This window comes from Dendrobates tinctorius, unplaced genomic scaffold, assembly GCF_039654945.1.
Source record: "Dendrobates tinctorius isolate UK_male_01 unplaced genomic scaffold, ASM3965494v1 ptg000158l, whole genome shotgun sequence".
Taxonomy (NCBI): Eukaryota; Metazoa; Chordata; class Amphibia; order Anura; family Dendrobatidae; genus Dendrobates; species Dendrobates tinctorius.
The window spans coordinates 16,650,933-16,673,809 of NW_027361825.1; the positions used below are offsets into that span (position 1 = coordinate 16,650,933).

The window sequence follows — 22,877 nt, forward strand, 5'->3', positions numbered from 1 at the left end:
AAAACAATCTCAGAATCAGTGGGATCCGTTAAAGCGTTCTAGAGTTATAACCTCATAAAGTGACAGTGGTCAGAATTGTAAAAATTGGCCTGGTCATTAACCCCTTCATGACTCAGCCTATTTTGACCTTAATGACCTGGCCATTTTTTGCAATTCTGACCAGTGTCCCTTTATGAGGTAATAACTCAGGAACGCTTCAACGGATCCTAACGATTCTGTGATTGTTTTTCCGTGACATATTGGGCTTCATGTTAGTGGTAAATTTAGGTCGATAATTTTTGCGTTTATTTGTGAAAAAAAAACGGAAATTTGGTGAAAATTTTCAAATTTTGCATTTTTATTCTGTTAAACCAGAGAGTTATGTGACACAAAATAGTTACTAAATAACATTTCCCACATGTCTACTTTACATCAGCTCAATTTTGGAAACAAATTTTTTTTTTGTTAGGAAGTTATAAGGGTTAAAATTTAACCAGCGATTTCTCACTTTTACAACAAAATTTACAAAACAATTTTTTTTAGGGACCACCTCACATTTGAAGTCATTTTGAGGGGTCTATCTGGCAGATAATACCCAAAAGTGACACCATTCTAAAAACTGCACCCCTCAAGCAGGGCTGTGGAGTCGGAGTCGTGGAGTCGGAGTCGGATTCGGTAGAAATGTACCGACTCCGACTCCAGCTTTAAAAAAAATGTATTAATATTTCATAATTGAACTTTCATATGAATTTTATAAATGTTACTCAAATATATATGTTCTATCAAACTATGAACAACAGTGATAAGCAGTTCTGCTGGAGATAGAGACATTTCTTACTTCTTGTGTGTCACTGTTCTCCACTGCCCTTATCTAATCTTATACTTGGTTAACCTCATGCTGCCCCAACCCCCCTACTTACAATGTATGAAACTGAAAGTGAAAATGTGTTGCAAATTCTTAGTAGTAAAGCTCCTCCTCTAGACTAGATCATACTAGGTGTGCGTCTTCCAAGCATCTCACAGCTGCCTGCTACTCAGAAGAGGAAGACTGTAAGAAGTATTATCCTTTCAACAAACTTTGCATCAGTTAACTGTGAGTACATGAGGAATAATAACAGTATTACTGACCACTATATCAGTTGTACGACCTGGCAATAATTTTGTACAATTGTTTTTAGGAAAAACAATTGTCATTTGGATTGTGAATGCAGAATTAAAGACCTGAGAATGTCAAAGAAGCATCACATTAAATCAGCTGTATTTGAACATTTCACCATCACTCAAGATAGAAAACATTATGTCTGTCAGTGTATGACAAATGATCCAGACGAAAACAAATGCTGTGAAGCCAAGATGAGTGCATATTCAGGCAAAGATAAAAATGCTCCTACCAGAGCTTCTAATCTAAAGAGACATTTACAGCGCTTTCATCCAGAAGTACTGAAAGCAGTAGATGAATAAGACTGCATCCAAACCAATGAACCAGTGCCCAGCTCTTCCAGCCAAACAAAGGAGCAGAGAACTTTGCAGCCATCAGTTGCAAGATATTTTGTCAGTGACAAAGTTACTGTGACAATGACAGTAGATACATTTAAAAAACAGATCATAGAGCTTGTTGTAAAGGATAGTGTGCCTATTTCATTATTTTCACGACCAGCTTTTATGTCTCTGAATGGGGAAATGGCCCGCAAGCTTGGTGTTTCTCTGGAGAGAGAGAGAGTATTAGAAAATTAGTAATCGAAGAAGCTTTTAAACAAAAGGAAGAACTTAAAAAACTCTCAAGGGACGCTTTCTGTTTCTTAAAATGGATGCCTGCACACGTCACAGAGTGAACTATTTTGCCATCAATGTCCGATTTGTTTGTGACAAAAATGAAATAGTTACCAAGACATTGGCAGTAAAAGACACCAAAGCTCATCACACCAGTGAGTTTCTCCAGGTCTTGGTGGAAAAGGTTCTGCAAGACTATGAACTTAAAAAAGAGCAAGTTCTTTCTGTCGTAACTGACAATGCTTCAAATATGATAAGTACTATTAAGCTAATGAATGAGAGTAACGATGGTGAACAGCAGCTAGAAGAACATTCTGGGTCCACAGACACAGAAATGTTTGAAATAGAGGAACACAGTATTGTAACTGAGGAGCAAACTGAAGTTGCTTCAGATGAACAGCAACATGATAGTTTAGATGATCTTGTTGAAACTGTGTCAATATGTTCTTTCATTCATCACATGCGCTGTGTTGTGCATACGCTACAGCTGGCTATAAGAGACAGTCTGCAAGAAGGACATGCTGCTGCACTGATTGGCAAGGTGAGAAATTTGGCTACTGTTGCCAGAACCCCTAAAGTTGACTCAATTTTGAAGAGACGTGCTAGAAAAGGGGCAATTATTGATCAAGCCACACGATGGGGCAGTACTTACTTAATGATTCAGCGCTTGGTTGAACTGAAAACCTTTCTTGTAGACATGGCTAACCCTCAACTGACGCTAAATGAAAGTCAGTGGAATCAGGTGACTGAGCTGGAAAAATTGCTAGAGCACCCATTTACAGTGACTAAAAAATTACAAGCAGAGGACTTAGCTCCAGGTATTTTCTTAAAGGAGTGGAAGAACCTGATGTTTCGCCTGTCCCAAAGAGGAGGGTTAATTGCAAGTGGCATTGCTACATCAATGAAAGAGGAGCTACTATTACAAAATAACATTCTTTTGGCAGCTGTTTATGTAGACCCAATGCATCGGATTCTTCTAGATGATCAACAGCTAAGTAAAGGAAAAGAAGCTCTGTTTGAAATAGCAGTAAGGATGAAAGGGTTGCAGAACAGTCAGGAGGAACAAGAAGAATTTGGTCGTCCTGCCACATCTTCACCCTCATCATCAACTGATGAAGAATTTAATTTCGAAAAATATTTGGATCACAAGGACCGTGCAAAGCGTTCCCGCATAGAAGAGTCATCCCCATCAAGGAACACAGCCAGTACATTTCAGCAGAATTTTTCATGTGCACTAAAAGAAATTGAGAAATTTTACCGTTCATCAAAAATAACAGTGCAACAAGTGATTCCTCTGTATCCTGACATTGTCAGAGATGTTGCCCGAGTGGTTACTGCTTTGCCACCAACACAAGTTAGTGTAGAGAGGTTGTTCTCTGCTCTCAAAATAATTAGATCAGATTTGAGGGCATCCATGAAGGAGGATCTGACAGAGGCAATACTTTTTCTGAGGACAAATTTATAGATTTCTTCTTATTAACTGCATAAAAGTGTTTATTGCATATTTACTTACAGTTTAGAAAAGTTTATAAAAGTTATTTGCTATATTCTAATTGTATTCTAATAAATGTAGTTTTTGCTCTAAGTGGTCTGATTACTTATATGATGGTGAGAAACTGAATAAGCACGATGTTTAATATTTAACAATAGTAAATTTGTTGTTATGAATTGGCCATTTATGAAGGAGTCGGAGCCGGAGTCGGAGTCGGAGCCTGATAAAATCCAGGAGTCGCAGTCGCAACTGTGGCTTACCGACTCCACAGCCCTGGTTTGCAGAGCCCCTGATGTTCCTAAACAGTGGAAACCCCCACAAGTGACCCCTTTTTGGAAACTAGACCCCCCCAAGGAACTTATCTATATGTTTGGTGAGCACTTTGAACCCCCAAGTGCTTCACGGAAGTTTATAACGCAGAGCCGTAAAAATTAAAAAATCATTTTTTTTTCCACAAAAATAATTTTTTAGCCCCCAATTTTTTATTTTCCCAAGGATAAGAGGAGAAATTAGACCCCCAAACTTGTTGCGCAATTTTTACTGAGTACGCTGTACATATATGTGGGGGTAAACCACTGTTTGGGCACACGTCGGGGCTCGGAATGGAGGGAGCACTGTTTGACTTTTTGAACGCAAAATTGGCTGGAATAAATGGTGGTGTCATGTTGCATTTGGAGACCCCGTGATGTGCCTAAACAGTGGAAACCCCTCAATTCTAACTCCAACCCTATCCCCAACACACCCCTAACCCTAATCAAAACCCTAACCACAACCCTAACTCTAACACACCCCTAACCCAGTCCCAACTCTAACTCAAGCCACAAGCCTAACCATAATCCCAACCTAACCCTAATCTTAACCCTAGTTCCAACCCTAACCCTAGTTCCTACCCTAACCCTAGTTCCTACCCTAACCCTAATTCCTACCCTAACCCTAATTCCAACCCTAACCCTAATGGAAAAATAAAAATAATTTTTTTATTTTATTATTTGTGCCTAGCTATGGGGGTAAAAAAATGGAAATTTGTTGAAAATCAGGAAAATTTTGCAATTTTAGGCTGTGTGCCCACGTAGCGATTTTTAAGCGTTTTTGCCGCGATTTTCGGCGCAAAAACGCTGCAAAAACGTTTAAAAATCGTGTACAGAATGCCCCCCATGCATTCCTATGGCATTCCGCACATGCTGTGCTAATGCTGTGCTTTTTTCCGCGGCGGAATCGCATCGCGGAAAAAATCGCAGCATGGTCATTCTTTTGTGCGGAATCGCAAAGAATTGCCGCGATTCCGCACCCATAGGAATGCATGAGAACCGCTTACTTTCCGCATGTGGCTATGCCCACCATGCGGGAAGTTAAGCGTCTCATGTGCGGTTGGTACCCACGGTGTGGAGGAGAGGAGACTGTCCTCCAGGCCCTGGGTACCCTACCCCTGTAAAAAATCGGGGTATATTTACCTTCCGGCGTCACGCGCTGCATTCCCGTGCCTCAGCGTTCCCAGTAATGCTTTGCGGCAAGGTCCTGTGATGACGTAGTCTCGCGTGACTCTAGCGGTCACGCGAGATCGTTATAGCAACGCAAGACCAACGTTATCACAGGTCTCGCAAGGCATTACTGGGAACGCTGAGGCCGGGAATGCAGCGCGTGACGCCGGAAGGTAAATATACCCCAATTTTTTTTATTTTTTTTTCGCATTTTAACATTTTATCTTTTACTATTGAGGCCGTGTAGGCGGCCTCAGTAGTAAAAAGCTGCTCACACTTGTCAAACACTATGTTTGACGAGTGTGACCAACCTGTCAATCACTTTCCAAGCGGTGCTTCAAATCGCATGGAAAGTGCTTGAACATCGCACGCGAAAATCGCGAACATAATCGCGGTGAAATCGCGCGGGGAAAAAAACGTGCGATTTCTGGGAAGGAGTCCGGTTTTTAGTGTCCGGAATAAAACGCTACGTGGGCCCATAGCCTTAAAACGTTGAATTTTTATGCCCTTAAAATAGAGAAATATGTCACACAAAATTGTTAATAAGTAACATTTCCCACATGTCTACTTTACATCAGCACAATTTTGGAACCAAATTTTTTTTTTGTTAGGAAGTTATAAGGGTTAAAAGTTAACCAGCGATTTCTCACTTTTACAACAAAATTTAAAAAACCATTTTTTTTAGGGACCACCTCATATTTGAAGTCACTTTGAGGCTATGTTCCCACGTATGCAGAAATTTCCTGAGCAAAACCTGATTCCTTCCCAGGAAATCCGCATTTTTATTTTTCGCGTTTGTCACTTTTTTTTCGGAGCATCCACATTCTCATTGAATATAGCTGGAAATGTGTTTTTTTCTGCAAAATTAATGAACATGCTGCTTTTTTTTCCGCAATGCATTTTTTTTGCGGAAAAAAACGCATCATGTGCACCAGGGCTGTTGGGTCGGAGCTCATTTTGGTGGAGTCGGAGTTGGAGTCGGTATAAAATGGACCGACTGCGACTCCTAAAATATATAATAAATTGGGTACAGTAGTTCAATGCAGAATGTGCTGACTACTTTTTCATAGGAATTTGGGAAAGTTATGAAATGTCCTATAAATGGCTTTTCTATTCCTGATCTAAGGCTACATTCACACACAACGTTTTTGCTGCGTTTTTTGAGGATACGTTTTTCAGCTGCAAAAGCAGATCAGCTTTTTAAAAAAACCGCATCACCTGAAAGGTTTTTGAGCTCATAGATGTTTTCAATAGCAAAAGCAGATTAGAAAAACGCCACACAAGCTGACATGTTCATTCAGCCCAAAAACGGATCCTCACAAAACAATGTGTCTGAATGTCATATCTTGAAAGCCTTTGACTTTGCTGGGATGCCCAGAGTCACTGCATTTTACTGCAAAAACGGATCTGCAAAAACGCTGTGTGTGAATCATGGCCATAGCCAGCGAGGGGCAAGGTTGTGCACACGCTGCAGCTGGCAATAAGAGATAGTCTGCAAGAGGGACATGCTGGAAATCTGATTGGAAAAGTGAGGAAATTGGTTATTGCCGCCAGAACCCCTAAAATTGATTCCATTTTGAAGAGACGTGCTGGCAAAGGGGCAATTGTCGATCAAGCCACTCTGTGGGGCAGCACTTATTTAATGATTGAGCGATTGCTTGAACTAAAACCGTTTGTTATAGATATGGCGAAACCTCAGGTAACCCTAAATGAAGGTCAGTGGACACAGGTGGCTGAATTGAAGGAATTGCTTAATCACCCATTTACTGTGACTAAAAAATTACAAGCTGAGGATTTAACTCCTGGCATTTTCATGAGGGAGTGGAAGAACTTGCTATTTTGCTGTTTAATCGCAGATGGCATTTCTGCTTCAATGAAACAGAGAGAGAGACACAGCTATTGGAAAATAAATTTTTTCTGGCAGCTGTTTATGTGGACCCAAGTCATCGTATACTGCTTGATGATCAACAGCTCACTAAAGGAAAAGAAGCTCTGACTGAGGTAGTAGTTAGGATGAGTGGCCTACAGGAGGACTGCCAGGCGCAAGAGGACTTGGGTCCTGACAGTGCTACTGCTGCCATATCTTCATCCTCATCAGATGAGGAGTTTGACTTTGACAAGTATTTGGATGACATGGAGCAGGCAAAGCGTTGCCGCAAGGAAAAAGATTTCACTCCGTCTCCTATAGCAAGCAGATTGACCATATTTCAGCAAAATGTTTCACTTGCTCTCAAAGACATAGAAAAATTCAACCGTTCATCAAAACTGACTGTGCATGAGGCAATTCCTTTATACCCGGAAATTGTTGGAGATGTTGTCCATGTGGTTACGGCTTTGCCTCCAACCCAAGTTAGTGTAGAGAGGTTGTTCTCTGGCCTTAAAATTATTAGGTCAGATTTGAGGCCATCTATTAAGGAAGATCTGATGGAGGCAATTCTATTTCTTAGAACAAATTCATAGACTGCACAAATGTTATTTAGTTAGTTATTTATGTTTTTTGCCACTTACATAGTTTATTACATAGTGTTATAAATATATATATACTGTATATACAGTATATATACATACATTATATATATATATATATATATGTAATCAATATTACATAGTGTATTACAGATTTACAATTTATTAGTTTTTTGTGTTCTAAAGTTATATTCCAATAAATATAGTATGTTCTATCTAAATATCTTTATTATTGTATCATAAAAATGATTAAATGAAAATGAACATTTAAGTTTTTAGTCACAAAAATTATCTTTTAGCAACAATTTTTTTATTTTCCCAAGGGTAAAAGAAGAAAATTGACCTCTAAAGTTATTGTGCAATTTGTCCTGAGTACGCTGATATCCCATATGTGGGGGGACACCAATATTTTGGCACACGGTAGGGCTCAGAAGGGAAGGAGCGCCGTGTGACTTTTTCAGTCTAAAATTGGCTGGAATTGAGATCGGACACCATGTCATGTTTGGTGAGCCCCTGATGTGCCTAAATAGTGGAAACACCCCACAAGTGACACCCTTTTGGAAACTAGACCCCCTAAGGAACTTTTCTACATGTGTGGTGAGCACTTTGAACCATCAAGTGCTTCACAGAAGTTTATAACGTAGAGCCGTAAAAATAAAAGATCATATTTTTTTTCACAAAAATGATCTTTTCGCCCTCAATTTTTTATTTTCACAAGGGTAACAGGAGAAATTGGACCCCAAAAGTTGTCCAATTTTCACTGAGTACGCTGATACCCCATATGTTGCGGGGCAGAACCACTGTTTTGGCACAAGGTAGGGCTCAGAAGGGAAGGAGCCCCGTGTGACTTTTTCAAACTAAAATTGGCTGAAATTGAGATCGGACTCCATGTCACGTTTGTCAAGCCCCTGATGTGCCTAAACAGTGGAAAACCCCCACAAGTGACTCCATTTTGGAAACTAGACCCCCTAAAGAAAATACACCGAAACGTACGTCGGGATAGAGTTTCTGGGCACATGCCGGGCGCAATGATGGGTAATATTTAACTTGTGTTACTGCTATTTGCTGTCTCCCTTAGGGTTATTAATGGTGGATGGGATATAGAGACCTGCTTATTAATGGCCATGGAACAGGCATATGTATTAGGGAACACTGACGCCATTATGCATTAATGCTGGTACATTTCAGGAGTCCATCATATCCCTAACTCTAGTCCCCTCGTACCATTGATTTATACGTTACAAAATCAATCTATTTACAGTGCCTTGCGAAAGTATTTGGCCCCCTGGAACTTTTCAACCTTTTCCCACATATCATGCTTCAAACATAAAGATACCAAATGTAAATTTTTGGTGAAGAATCAACAAGTGGGACACAAGTTGAACAAAATTTATTGGTTATTTTAAATTTTTGTGGAAATTCAACAACTGAAAAGTGGGGCGTGCAATATTATTCGTCCCCTTTACTTTCAGTGCAGCAAACGCACTCCAGAAGTTCATTGTTGATCTCTGAATGATCCAATGTTGTCCCAAATGACTAATGATGATAAATGTAATCCACCTGTGTGTAATCGTCTCCGTATAAATGCACCTGTTCTGTGATAGTCTCAGGGTTCTGTTTGATGCACAGCATCATGAAGACCAAGGAACACAACAGACAGTTCCGTGATACTGTTGTGGAGAAGTTTAAAGCCGGATTTGGATACAAAATGATTTCCATAACTTTAAACATCCCAAGGAGCACTGTGCAAGCAATCATATTGAAATGGGAGGAGTATCATACTACTGCAAATCTATCAAGACCCGGCCGTCCTTCTAAACTTTCATCTCAAACAAGGAGATGACTGATCAGCGGATGCAGCCAAGAGGCCCATGATCACTCTGGATGAACTGCAGAGATCTACAGCTGAGGTGGGACAGTCTGTCCATAGGACAACAATCAGTCGTACACTGCACAAATCTTGCCTTTATGGAAGAGTGACAAGAAGAAAGCCATTTCTCAAAGATATCCATAAAAAGTGTTGTTTAAAGTTTGCAACAAACCACCTGGGAGACACACCAAACATGTGGAAGAAGGTGTTCTGGTCAGATGAAACCAAAATCGAAAGACACCACAGCTCATCACTCTGAAAACACTATCCCTACTGTTAAACATGGTGGTGGCAGCACCATGGTTTGGGCCTGCTATACTTCAGCAGGGACAGGGAAGATGGTTAACCCCAACCCATGACTCCTATGAAGGCATCATGAAAACCTGTGCCATTATGACCCATGATGCCTAAGTAGGCGTCATGGTATAAATCACTCCTGCGGGACGGGTGACTGGGGTCACTGAAAGGTCACCCGACTTGCAGATACAGGAGGCTTTGCCCCCCTGTGGCTACGATCGCTCTGATGAAAGTAAAACAGCTAATCACAGCGATAGTAATATTTCATCAATGAAATTTGATGAAATATTACAATCCAGCCATGGCCGATGCTGCAGTAGCATCGGACATGGCTGGAGACCACAATCGGACCCCCCCACCGGCTGACGGGGGCGATCGGCCCCCGCCACCAGCTGACGGCAGTAATCGGCCGCCGCCGAGAGCATCTGCTCCCCACCTTCCCTACGCTCCCCCGCCTTCCGATCGCCTCCCCCCCCGGTACCCTCCGAGTCCCGCAGTGGCTCCCAGTGTCCCACCGCCATTAGTGATGGGCACCGCCATCTTCCAAATTGGCAGGCGTATGCGCAATGTGCCCGTTGAATCTGCCAAGCGGCAGATTCCATTCATTCATTTTGATCACTGTGATAGGATCTATCACAGTGATCAAAATAAAAAAATTAGTAAATCACCCCCTCCTTATCACCCCCATAGGTAGGGACAAATAAAATAAATAAAATATTTTTATTTTTTTATTAGGCTTAGAATTGGGGTTAAAATTAGGGTTAGGGTTGGAATTAGGATTAGGGTTAAGATTAGGGTTAGGGGTGTGTTGGGGTTAGGGTTAGGGTTTGGATTAGGGTTAGGCTTGTGGTTAGGGTTAGGGTTAGGGGTGTGTTGGGGTTAGGGTTATGGTTAGGGTTGGGATTAGGGTTAGGGATGTGTTGGGGTTAGGGTTCTGGTTAGGGGTGTGTTGGGGTTAAAGTTGTAGTTAGAATTGAGGGGTTTCCACTGTTTAGGCACATCAAGGGTTCTCCAAACGCGACATGGTGCCACCATTGATTCCAGCCAATTTTGCGTTCAAAAAGTCAAACGGTGCTCCCTCCCTTCCAAGCCCCGACGTGTTCCCAAACAGTGGTTTACCCCAACATATGGGGTATCAGCGTACTCAGGAAAAATTGCACAACAACTTTGGGGATGTAATTTCTCCTGTTATCCTTGGGAAAATAAAAAATTGGGGGCTAAAAAATTATTTTTGTGGAAAAAAAATGATTTTTTATTTTCACTGCTCTGCGTTATAAATTTCTGTGAAGCACCTGGGGGTTCAAAGTGCTCACCACACAGCTAGATAAGTTCCTTGGGGGGTCTAGTTTCCAAAACGGGGTCACTTGTGGGGGTTTTCCTCAGTTTAGGCACTGCAGGGGCTCTGCAAACGTAACATGACGCCTGCAGACCATTCCATCTAAGTCTGCATTTCAAAACATCACTACTTCCCTTCGAGCCCCGACATGTGCCAGAACAGTGGTTCCCACCCACATATGGGGTACCAGCATACTCAGGACAATCTGTACAACATCTTTTGGGGTCCAATTTCTCTTGTTACCCTTGTAAAAATAAAAAATTAGGGACTAAAAGATCATTTTTGTGGAAAAAAATTTTTTATTTTCACGGCTCTGCGTTATACACTTCTGTGAAGCACCTGGGGGTTCGAAGTGCTCACTATGCATCTAGATAAGTTCTTTAAGGGGTCTAGTTTCCAAAATGGTGTCACTTGTGTTTTTTTTTCACTGATTAGGCACATCAGGGGCTCTCCAAACGCGACATGGTGTCCGCTAACGATTGGAGCTAATTTTCCATTCAAAAAGTCAAATGGTGTTCCTTCCCTTCTAGGCCCTGCCATGCGCCCAAACAGTGGTTTATGACCACATATGAGGTATCGGTGTACTCAGGAGAAATTGCCCAACAAATTTTAGGATTTCCTCCTGTTGCCCATGTGAAAATGAAAAAACTGAGGCTAAAGGAAAATTTTTGTGAAAAATAGTACTTTTTTTTTTACGGATCAATTTGTGAAGCACCTGGGGGTTCAAAGAGCTCACTATGCATCTAGATAAGTTCCTTGGGGGGTCTAGTTTCCAAAATGGGGGGGTCACTTGTGGGGGGAGCTTCAATATTTAGGCACACAGGGACTCTCCAAATGTGACATGGCAACCGCTAAATATTTCAGCTTTTTTTCTTTTCAAAAAGTCAGATGGTGCTCCTTCCCTTCTGAGCCCTGCCGTGTGCCCAAACAGTGGTTTATGACCACATGTGAGGTATCGGTATACTTAGGAGAAATTGCCCAACAAATTTTATTATCCATTTTATCCTGTTGCCCATGTGACAATGAAAAAATTGATGCTAAAAGAAAATTTTTGTTGAAAAAATTAAATTGTCCATTTTTTCCTTCCACTTTACTTTAGTTCCTGTGAAGCACCTGAAGGGTTAATCTTCTTGAATGTAGTTTTGAGTAGCTTGAGGGGGGCAGTTTTTAGACTGGTGTCACTTTTGGGTATTTTCTGCCATATAGACCCCTCAAAGTGACTTCAAATGTGAGGTGATCCCTAAAAAAAAATGGTTTTGTAAATTTTGTTGTAAAAATGAGAAATCGCTGGTCAACTTTTAACCCTTATAACTTCCTAAAAAAATTTGTTTCCAAAATTGTGCTGATGTGAAGTAGACATGTGGGAAATGTTATTTATTAACTGTTTTGTGTCACATAACTCTGGTTTAACAGAATAAAAATTCAAAATTTGAAAATTGCAAAATTTTCGCCAAATTTCCGCTTTTTTCACAAATAAATGCAAAAATTATCGACATGAAGCCCAATATGTCACGAAAAAACACCCTCAGAATCACTAGGATCCGTTGAAGCGTTCCTGAGTTATTACCTCATAAAGGGACACTGGTCAGAATTGCAAAAAATGGCCAGGTCATTAAGGTCAAAATAGGCTGGGTCATGAAGGGGTTAAAATTAATGGGAAGATGGATCCAAATACAGGACCATTCTTGAAGAAAACCTGTTGGAGTCTGCAAAGGACCTGAGACTGGGACGGAGATTTGTCTTCCAACAAGACAATGATCCCAAACATAAAGCAAAATCTACAATGGAATGGTTCACAAATAAATATATCCAGGTGTTAGAGTATGTGCACATGCTGCGGATTCACCTGCAGATTTTTCCGTGCGGATCCGCAGGTAAAACCGCAAGTAAAGTGACCTGCGGTTTTCCTGCGGATTGGCCAGCGGTTTTCCCCTGTGGTTTGACACCTGGACAATGGAATAGGTGTCAAACCGCAGCGGAATCCACAGAAAGAATTGACATGCTGCGTATTTCAAAACGCAAATCCACAGCATGTGCACAGCGGATTTGAAATACCATTGACTAACTTGGTACTGTACTATGTCTGTGGAACTGCTGCGGATCCGCAGAGGCCAATCCGCAGCGTGTGCACATACCCTTAGGCTAAGTGCACACGTAGCAGAAAATTTCTGCTCAAAAACCTGACTCCCTTCCCAGAAACCACGCCTTTTTTGTCTTCGCGTTTTCGTTGCGTTTTTTGCGCATTTTTGATGCGTTTTTTTCCGGTGCGTTTTCAAAACGCATTGAACAAGCCAGAAACGCGGAAAAATCCGCAAAATTAATGAGCATGCTGCGTTTTTTACCGCGATGCGTTTTTTTCGCGGTAAAAAACGCATCAATATGCACAAAAAGTGCAAAATGCATAGAAATTAATGGGAAGCTTATTTTTAGCGATTTTATAGTAAAAACCGCTGTGTGTGAACACAGCCTTAGAATGGCCAAGTCAAAGTCCAGACCTGAATCCAATTGAGAATCTGTGGAAAGAGCCGAAAACTGCTGTTCACAAGCGATCTCCATCAAACCTCACTGAGCTCGAGCTGTTTGCCAAGGAAGAATGGGCAAGAATTTCAGTCTCTCGATGAACAAAACTGATAGAGACATACCCCAAGCGACTTGCAGCTGTAATCGCAGCAAAAGGTGGCACAACGAAGTATTAAGTTAAAGGGGCTCAATAATAATAACGCATGCCCCACTTTTCAGTTTTTGGATTTCCACAAAAATTTAAAATAACCAATACATTTCATTCAACTTCTCAATTGTGTTCCACTTGTTGGTTCTTCACCAAAAATTTACATTTCGTATCTTTGTTTGAAGCATCATATGTTGGAAAAGGTTGAAAAGTTCCAGGGAGCCGAATACTTTTGCAAGTCACTGTATATACATCTTGGTGGGATTTATGACGGCGCTTTAGCAATATCGATTTTTTTTTTTTTACTTGCACTCTGTGCTTTGGTACTATGTGCATGTTACTCATGGTGTACTTTTTGGGATTTTGTCGTCGCTAAACTGTATTGGTGCTTGTATTTATATTACTGTCTGCTCTAGTTCATCTTTTTGTGTAAATCATGTTCTAGTTCATCTTTTTAATCATATGTATGTCTAGTACTTGATTGAAATAAAGTTTATACAATTTTTTTCCCCTAAGGAACTTATCTAGAAGTGTGGTGAGCAGTTTGAACCCCTAAGTGTTTCCCTAAAGTTTATAATGCCCGGGTGTGAAAAAAGAAAAAAAAAAATTTTTTCCCACAAAAAAGATCTTTTAGTCCCCAATTTTTTACTTTCCCAAGAGTAACAGGAGAAATTGGACCCCAAAAGTTGTTGTCCAATTTGTCTGGAGTACGCTGATACCCCATATGTGGGGGGGACCACTGTTTGGACACACGGTAGGGCTCAGGAGGGAAGGAGCGCCGTTTAACTTTTTCAAAGCAAAATTGGCTGGAATTGAGATCAGACGCCATGTCGCGTTTGGTGAGCCCCTGATGTGCCTAAACAGTGGAAACCCCCCACAAGTTACCCCATGTTGGGAACTGAACCCCCTAAGGAACTTATCTAGAAGTGTTGTGAGCACTTTGAACCCCCAAGTGTTTCCTTAAAGTTTATATTGCCCGGGCGTGAAAACAAAAATATTTTTTTTGTCCCCAATTTTTTAATGTTCCCAAGGGTAACAGGAGAAATTGGACCCCAAAAGTTGTTGTCCAATTTGTCCTCAGTACGCTGGTACCCCACATGTGGGAGAAAACTACTGTTTAGGCACACGTCGGGGCTCGAAAGGGAAGTAGTGACGTTTTGGAATGCAGACTTTGATGGAATGTTGTGCGGGCGTCATGTTCCGTTTGCAGAGCCCCTGATGTGCCTTAACAGTAGAAACCCCCCCCACAAGTGGCCTCTCTGATTTTTGCGCACAGTACCGCAGGGTGCAGTACCTCGCGCAGAGAGGGATTTGTAGAGTGGGACGCTGGTATAAAAGTTATCAGTGTAGAGGTGATAACCTTTATCCAGCAGTGGGTGCACCAAATCTCACACAATTTTCCCACTCACTCCCAGGACAGGGGGGACACTCAGGGGGTTTAATCCTTGTGTCCTTCCCTTTGTAAACTCTAAACCTGTGGGTGTACCCTTAGGTAATCTCACACATTTTGTAGAGTTTGATTCCGTACCTGGCCATCTTGCTGGGCAGGTACTGATGGAATCTGAGCCTTCCCATAAAATGAACTAAGGACTCATCCACGCAGATGTCCCTTTGGGGCACGTACACTTCAGCAAACTTTTTGTTGAAGTGTTGGATGACCGGCCGAATTTTGAACAGACGGTCAAAGTTGGGGTCATCTCGTGCGGGACACTGTGCATTATCAGTATAATGCAGGAATTTGTGGATGGCCTCAAAACGCATGCGGACCATGACCATTCGGAACACTGGATTGTTGTATAAAATATCAACACTCCGATATTGCCGAAGTTCTGGCTTCTTCAGGAGCCCCCCATGTGAATGACCAGGCCCAAAAAATGCATCATTTCAACTGCGTCTACAGGAGACCAGTTTGAAAATGATGAACGCGGGTTTTGTTCAAAAATTGATGAGCGTACACATTAGTTTGCTCCACCATGAGGTTAACAAAATCCTCAGAGAAAAAAAGACTTTGAAAAAGTCTTTCTGTGAGGCCGGTGGAGTCAAACTTGATTCTTGATTCTGCCACAAAATCAGGAATCAGTGGCTCGTAATTTTTGGGGGGCGAGGTCCACACAGGGTCCACAATGGGGTGCGCTGGTTCAGCTGCGGGAATGGTGCGCCCTTCTGTCATGGGGCGTCTGCGTGGCATTCCGCAGGACCGAGGAGGAAGATAAAGATGAGGACAAAGAATCGGAAAAGAATAGAAATGTGGGATCCTCTCGCTTGCTATCAGTGGCGAAGGCAAGGAAAGCATATGCCTCCTCCAATGAATAGCACTGTTGGGACGGACGTGACATTTTTTTTTGAGTATGGTGCTTGGGTGTACTTTATTGATAACTATGTGTGGGGGGATAGTGATTGGTGTAAACTATTCTGAAAAGAAAAAGCTAAAAGAAAGAAAAGCAAGTAGGGAGAAAAAAAGTGCTTTTGAAAAAAAGTCTAAAACAACAGGCCCTAGCTCTGATAAGTGAACTGTTTCACTTATCAAAGCTCGGCGGCAGCTGTATGTGCGCACGGAGTTGGCACAAGGGGGTGTGATAAAAAAGGAAAACCGCAGGCACGACTTCTGATAAGTGAACTGCGTCACTTATCAAAGCTGCGGGATGTGTGTACACAGTTGGCGCAAAGGGGGCTGAGAAAAAAAGCAAGCACGAGTGTTGATCGGTGAACTGCGTCACCAATCAACGCTTGGCGGCTGCGCAAAGGGGGGTGAGGGGGGTAAGAAGAGGGAGATGGGGGGATTGGTGTGGATTAAGAGAGATCGGGTAGGGATCAGGGATCAACAGTTAGGGTTGTAGTCAGGTGGCACAAAGGGGGGTGAAAAAATGGAAAATGGCAGGCACAAGCTCTGATAAGTCAACTGCGTCACTTATCAAAGTTTGGCGGCTGCGGGATGTGCGTAAAGGTGACTGAGGAAAAAAAAAAGCGAGCATGAGTGTTGATTGGTGAACTGCGTCACCAATTCACGCTCGGCGGCTGCTAAATGTGCGCAAAGAGGGGTGGAGGAAGTAAAAACAGGAAAGGGAAGGGGGGGATTGGGGTGGATGAAAAGAGATCGGGCTGGGATCAGCACTTACAGATGTAGCCTCTTCTTTTTTTCTACTGTCTTTTTTCTTCAGCAGGGATTGAGGTGTCACAGGCTGCTGTGGTACCATAAAGCCCAGCACAGCAGGGGATCCAGCAGTATGACCGCTCTGTAGGGAATCCTCAGCTAGTGTGAGGTCCCCTGCAGAGCGGTCATACACAGGTTAGAGACAGGTCACACAACGGTCATACAGCTGCTGTGACCTGTCATTGGTGGGATCGAATGATCACATCGATCCCACCAATCTCTGCTCTGCCTGGTGACCATGGCACCTGCCTAGGATCGCTCCGAACCTTGGCAGGTCACAGCCAGGGCACAGAGCGGTCACAGCGTGACCACAGCTGTGATTGCCCTGTGATTGGCGTGAATGACTATGACATCATCTCCTGCTGGGCCTGTCCTAAGCTCCGGCCTAGGATCGGTGCTATAACAGCACTGATCCGAGCAGGTACTGGCAGGGCACAGCGCGGTAATACCACTGCTGTGCCCTGTGATTGGCACGATCGATGCGATCGCGCCAACCCGGGGGGGGTTTTCGCAGATGCCTGTCATTACCAGGCACCGGCCTAGGATCAAGTACATTGGTACTCGATCCTAGCCTGAGACTTCATTGTTTCAGCCAATCTGATTGGCTGAAACAGTGAGAAAGGCTGCGATTGGCTGTTCAGAAGTGAACAGCCAATCACAGCGCTTGGGAGGGCGTGATTAGAGTTTGAGATGCCGACACCATCTTCCCGAAGCTAAAATGGCATCAAAATTTTAATGCGATCACCATGACTTAAGCCGCAGTATCGCATTAAAGGGTATGACTTACTATCCCGTCCATGGCATACGGGCCCGGGTCACATGGACGGAATAGTACGTCAGATGTCAGAAAGGGGTTAAAAGGGGTTAAAAAGGGGGTCCTCCCTCAAAAAATGACGTGAGGCCTTCCTCTGTAAAAGAAAAAAAAATAATAAACCACCATATTCCTCACCTGTCCGCCGAGAAGATAATCCATTTGTCACTTGGCGAGTGTAGCTGTGCTACATCCAGATGTCATGCTAAATGTTGGCACAGTGCGAGCCTTCTGCCTGGCATCCAGCCGAAACCCTGAGCTGCGAGTCATAGCGCAGCACCAGTGTCTCTCGGTGATGTGAATATGGTGAGCCAAATTCATAGCCGATGAACTCCGTTCACCTCACTGACATCACCGCTAGTGTGAGAAAGTTCTGATTTTAATATCTGTGTTAAGAGAATGTCTCCATAAATAGTGCTAGACAGTGATTGCCCCCATAAACAGTGTCAGCAGACAGTGCTTCTGTAATCAGTGTCATAAAGTGAGTGCTTCATTAGTGCCAGAAGAGACTGCCCCATAAACAGTGCCAGAAGAGAGTGCCCCAATAATCTGTGTAAGAGAATGCCCCCATAAATAGTGCTAGACAGATTGCCCCATCAACAGTGCCAGTGTCCCCATAATCAGTGTCATAAAGAGAGAGCCCCCTTAAACAAAAGACAAAAGGGAAATGAGCCTCACCCTGTGAATAGTAGGTAGCCTCCAATGTTGCAGCTGGAATCCAAAGTCTGTCTGACCACCGGATATTGAGCAAAAAAAAAAAGAGAAAGAAGGATCTACCAGCTGGATATGAATAAAAAAAACTTCTCCTTTATTTCATATTGTTGAAATGAGTCCAGACTGGTTAAGAACAAGAAGGCATTCTGACGCGTTTCTGGCCAAAGCCCTTAGTCATAGAATATATGAATTCTCTTTTTTTAGCCCCCTTAAACAGTGCCACAAGAGAATGCCCCAATAAATAAATAGTGTCAGGAAACGTGTCTCCGTAATCAGTGTCATAAAGAGACTGCCCCCCTAAACACTACCAGGAGGACAGTGCCCTCTAATTAGTATGAGCAGCATGCTCCCATTATCAGTGCTAGGCTGAGTGCCTTAATGCCAGAATCCCCAGTCTCGTCTCCTATAATATAGTAGTGTAATGTCTTCATGTTATCTGTGTACATGCATTCTCACAGGTCCTAGTGATGACAATGCAGCGCCTCCTTCCGCAGTACCACACAGCTGACGACCTGAAGCACTGTGGAGAAGATGCAGGTGAGCTTCTCAGCTACATAGGCGTTATATTCTGGTATTAAAGCTCATGCCACCAGGTATATGGCCCCTGATGTGTCAGCACAGAGACATAAATGGAATCCTCCAGCAGGTTTTTGCTGTGTAATCTGAGAGCAGCATGATGTAGGGGCAGAGACCAGACCATGGTTTCAATGATATGTCACGGGGGCGGTCGCTGTCATTTTGATACAATCACAGATTTCTCTGCTGCAGATCTAGCAGTGCTAAAATGCAGAGCTTTGTGTAACCCTGCCCACATCACTGATTTGCAGCTTTGTGTGGATAGGCAGAAAGCTGCCAATCAGTGGTTGAGGCTGTGGGTGGACAAGGAGGCTGAATACACCTAGTCCTGTAGTGATAATCTTCTGCTGATAAAACATTGATTGCAGTGAAACAGCAAAACACAGCCTAGTAAATGACAAATCACTGGAATCAGGGACTCTGCCCATAAGTTAAGCTGCTCTCGGATTACATAGCAAAAAAAAATGCTGACAGATTCCTGTAATCTCATGGCAAATTAAGGGATCCCCGAAAATCTCTGCTGAAAACTTCTGATGTATCATCATTTACATCTTGTGCTCAGTCCAGATAAGCATATTTTCAGTGTTTGTGCTGTTCAAATTCAGCAAGGAAGCCTGCAGAAAAGAAATTTAATTGTGAGTACAAGAAGACCTGAATCACCGAAGCTCATCATGCTGCTGTATGTGGCCCATTTAGTTAATGAAAACCTGTCCTCTGATTTATACTGTCCAAACCGTGGGCATCATGAATCAGAACCCGGCTGCTGATTTCCAACTGTGTTTCAGAGAAAATGTATTTTTGAGATCCGTAGACAACCCTAGATTAGTCTAGTCTCTGGCTACTGCCCCTGGCCTGCACTTCCTAGCACTGCTGCAGGTGATTGGACTCATGCTTTCTGTTTGAGTGTGTGGGAAAAGCGGGACTCACAGCCTTTCTCTATGATTAGGCAGGGGACGCAAGACTCAAAGGCTTTCTCTATGAGTGGGCAGGATCAGCAGGGCGCACACAGACTTTCTCTATGAGTGGGCGGGAAAGCAGGACTCGGGCATCCTCTTTGAGTGGATGGTGGAAGCAGGACTCATAGGCTTTGCCTTTCTCTATGAGTGGGTGAGGGAAGTCAAACTCAGTCTTTCTCTATGAGTGGGCGGGGGAAGCAGGGCGCACACAGGCTTTCTCTATGATTGGGTAAGGGAGGAGGTACTCACAGGCTTTCTCTATGACTGGGTGAGAAAAGTGCAACTGAAAGGCTTTCTCTGAGTGGACATTGGAAGCAGGACTCAGGCTTTCTCATGAGTGGGAGGCAAGCAGCAATCACAGACTTTTTCTATTAGGCCTGTTTCACACTTCAGTTTTTTTGTGTCAGTTAAAATCCGCCAAAATGGCGGAAAGCGGATTCGTTGCTAACTGATGTGAACGGATGGCACCGGACCGTTTTTTTTTTGACGGATCCGTTCAATGAAGAACTTTAAAGGAACCGCAGCCTGGGGAGGAGAGAGAGAGAGAATATAAATGAATGAATGAATGAATGAATTTTTTCCATCCGGCAGAAAGGATTTCAGGGTTAAACTTCCGGCTGACTTCCTTTCTCCGGGCATGCGCACTGTAAAATGCGGATCCTGCAGCAAAAAAAAAGTTGCATGGTCCGTCCAAGCATGTTGGCGAATGCAAAAAAGTTGGCGGATCCGCAAAAAAACGGATCCAACGGATGGCCATCCGTCAAGATCTGCCGGTAATTCAACTCAATGGGGAAAAAAACCGATCCGCCCAAAAAAATGGCGGATCCGTATTTTTTAAAAAACGGCGGATTTTGACTGATGGTCAAAAACGGAAGTGTGAAACAGGCCTTAATGGGCACGTCTCACAGGTTTTTTTTCTATTGAGTAGATAGAGGAAGCAGGAATGTCGCTTTCTTTAATGAGTGGGCGGAGGACACAGATCTCACACTTTCTTTTATGAGTGGGCGGGGGCAGAAGGGCTCACAGTGTGCTGGGCAGCAGGATTCACAGGCTTTCTATATGAATGGGCGTAGAAACAGGCCTCACAGACTTTCTCTATGACTATGCGGGGCTGCAGGACTCGCAGGCTTTCTTTATGAGTGGGTGGGGGACACTGGACTCGCAGGCTTTCTCAATGAGTGGGACACAGGACTCAGGCATTTCTTTATGAGTGGTTCGTGGGACACAGGACTCACTGGCTTTCCTTTTTGAGTGGGGCGGAGGACACAGAACTCATAGTCTTTCTCTTATGAGTGGGGTGGGGGACACAGGATTCACAAGCTTTCTCTTATGAGTGGGGTGGAGGACACAGGACTCGCATGCTTTCTCGTATAAGTAGGGCAGGGGACACAACTCACAGGAGTCCTGACGGCATGAAATCTGAGTGCTTTAGGTCCCTGAGCTCTGCCCTCCCCCCTCGTGGTACTCAGACACGATGGATCGTGAGTAGAATATGACTGTGTCGCCCGTGTGCACACCTGGGATGCTCAAATCTGTAGGTTTTCTCTCCTGCAGATACTGGTATCGCACATATTCCAAGATGCGCTGCATTGGCCAATTACACATTTCAAAGTTTGGTGGGTGAAACAGAATATTACAAGCACAGGACAAACCTGGCGGCTTTCATCCTGCAGAGAGGTGAGCGGCCATCGTTCTACCGCATACACCCTGATTATCTGCCGTCCTTTTCACTGATAAGTCTCTGATCTACAGACGTGCAGGGTAAGAAGGAGGAGGAGGCTGACGATGTCTATGAGGTGGTGGCACTGGGAACTGGAGTGACCTGGTATCAGGGATGGCAGGAGTACAACTGCCTGCTGGTACACGATTGCCATGCACTGGTTGTAGCGAGGAGGGCGCTGCTGAGGTGAGATGTCATTTGTTTTATTGAGAAAATGGCATATATTCCTAGAATGTGCCGCCGGTCTCGTAATCCCGAACCCTTAAGTTTTGGTGAAGTCAGTACGTTGGTCTGGCTGCGGTCCCTTTGGCCACTCCTATCTATAGTAATCCATTACTGAGGTCGGGATCTGCTCATATTCTCGGTTATCGGTCCGGATCATACCCACGTGGTTGCTATTGTTGTTGCACATGGACAAGCCGGTAGCTGGACGCTGGTCTTTCATACATTTGCTTAACCATTTCATTCATTTTTCTTCCTAGATATCTATACAAAGAAGTCACACTGTACTACAGCAATATCCCTGGGGCCAGAGAGAAGAGCATCTTCTGTCCTTCCCATGAAATGCAGTACCTGGTCCTGAAACCGAACACCTTTGTGCACCTCTATTTAAGCTGCGTCCCGGAAGGAGCCACACACAGCGGCCTGTAAGTGCCATGCTACAGTACACAGGAGGGGTGCACGTCCCAGCGTCGTCTTTGGGCAGTCTCGTGTAAAGCGTGGCAGTGATTGGTTTCTATGCATTTTTATCACTTAGTTTGAGGCAATTTTTAGCATGCACTAAGCCATGCGCACTGGGTCCTGGACCACTTCTTTCTCAACTCTTGAGCCAGTACTTTTCAGAATGTAAGTCTGGCTTTACTATGCGGTAACCCCACCACAGTGGTGCAGAAGGCACAGTTGTCACCCTGTATCTCTAGCCTTAATGTGCTTTGCACAAAATGTTTGAGTGGAAACAAGGATGAGACTGGTCACATTTCAACAAGCCCAATAGTTTTTGATATGGGTGAATTCTCCATTCCGTGCATGAACGCACAGCTAAGGTGAGTGTACATGTGAATGGATGGAATGGAGGCCAATTTAAAGTGAAGGTGCCATCCAAAAAATTTTTTTTCAGCAATTGAAAAAATGTAAAGAATTAATGTTAACATTTTCTAAAAAAAATATTATCATTTGTTTTTAATTTTATAAAATATGAAAAATAATTTTAAAAAGTTTGGCATTTCCACTTGTTAACACTAGGGGGAGCAGCTACTGAAATTTGGCACAAAAACCTAGTGTACAACTAGCTCACATTACTGCCCTGCAGTAATTATGGGTGGAATCTGCTGACATGGGTGTGATGTCATTCCTCTCCTCCCCTTCTGGGTGTTTGGTAAGGGAAAAGAGAGGATGACATTTAGAAACACAGTGAGCAGCCATTTTGATGGGGCCTGCAAATTTACTGACTGTCTTTGCATGCAAAGTCTGGATCAGAACAGGCCATCAATCAGCAGAAATGTTTCCTGGATTACTGTGGAGCAAACAAGAAGACGGTCCATCCATGTGTATAAAACACAGCACTCTATGTACAATCCCTAGCACCGAACAGGG

At 43.3% G+C, this 22,877-nt stretch overlaps 1 protein-coding gene across 4 annotated transcripts in view; it reads left to right on the forward strand.

Annotated features, from left to right (window-relative positions):
• Window positions 1-22,877, forward strand: part of LOC141051891 (adenosine deaminase domain-containing protein 2-like) — a 124,976-nt gene that overhangs the window by 16,249 nt on the left and 85,850 nt on the right. For all 4 annotated transcript variants that reach the window (XM_073549007.1, XM_073549005.1, XM_073549006.1 and 1 more), the window contains exons 2-5: window positions 18,491-18,569; window positions 21,119-21,241; window positions 21,317-21,470; window positions 21,767-21,931. In XM_073549007.1, coding sequence (XP_073405108.1) covers window positions 18,500-18,569; window positions 21,119-21,241; window positions 21,317-21,470; window positions 21,767-21,931 — 512 coding nt within the window. In that variant the 5' untranslated portion in view covers window positions 18,491-18,499. The remainder of the gene's footprint in view (window positions 1-18,490; window positions 18,570-21,118; window positions 21,242-21,316; window positions 21,471-21,766; window positions 21,932-22,877) is intronic.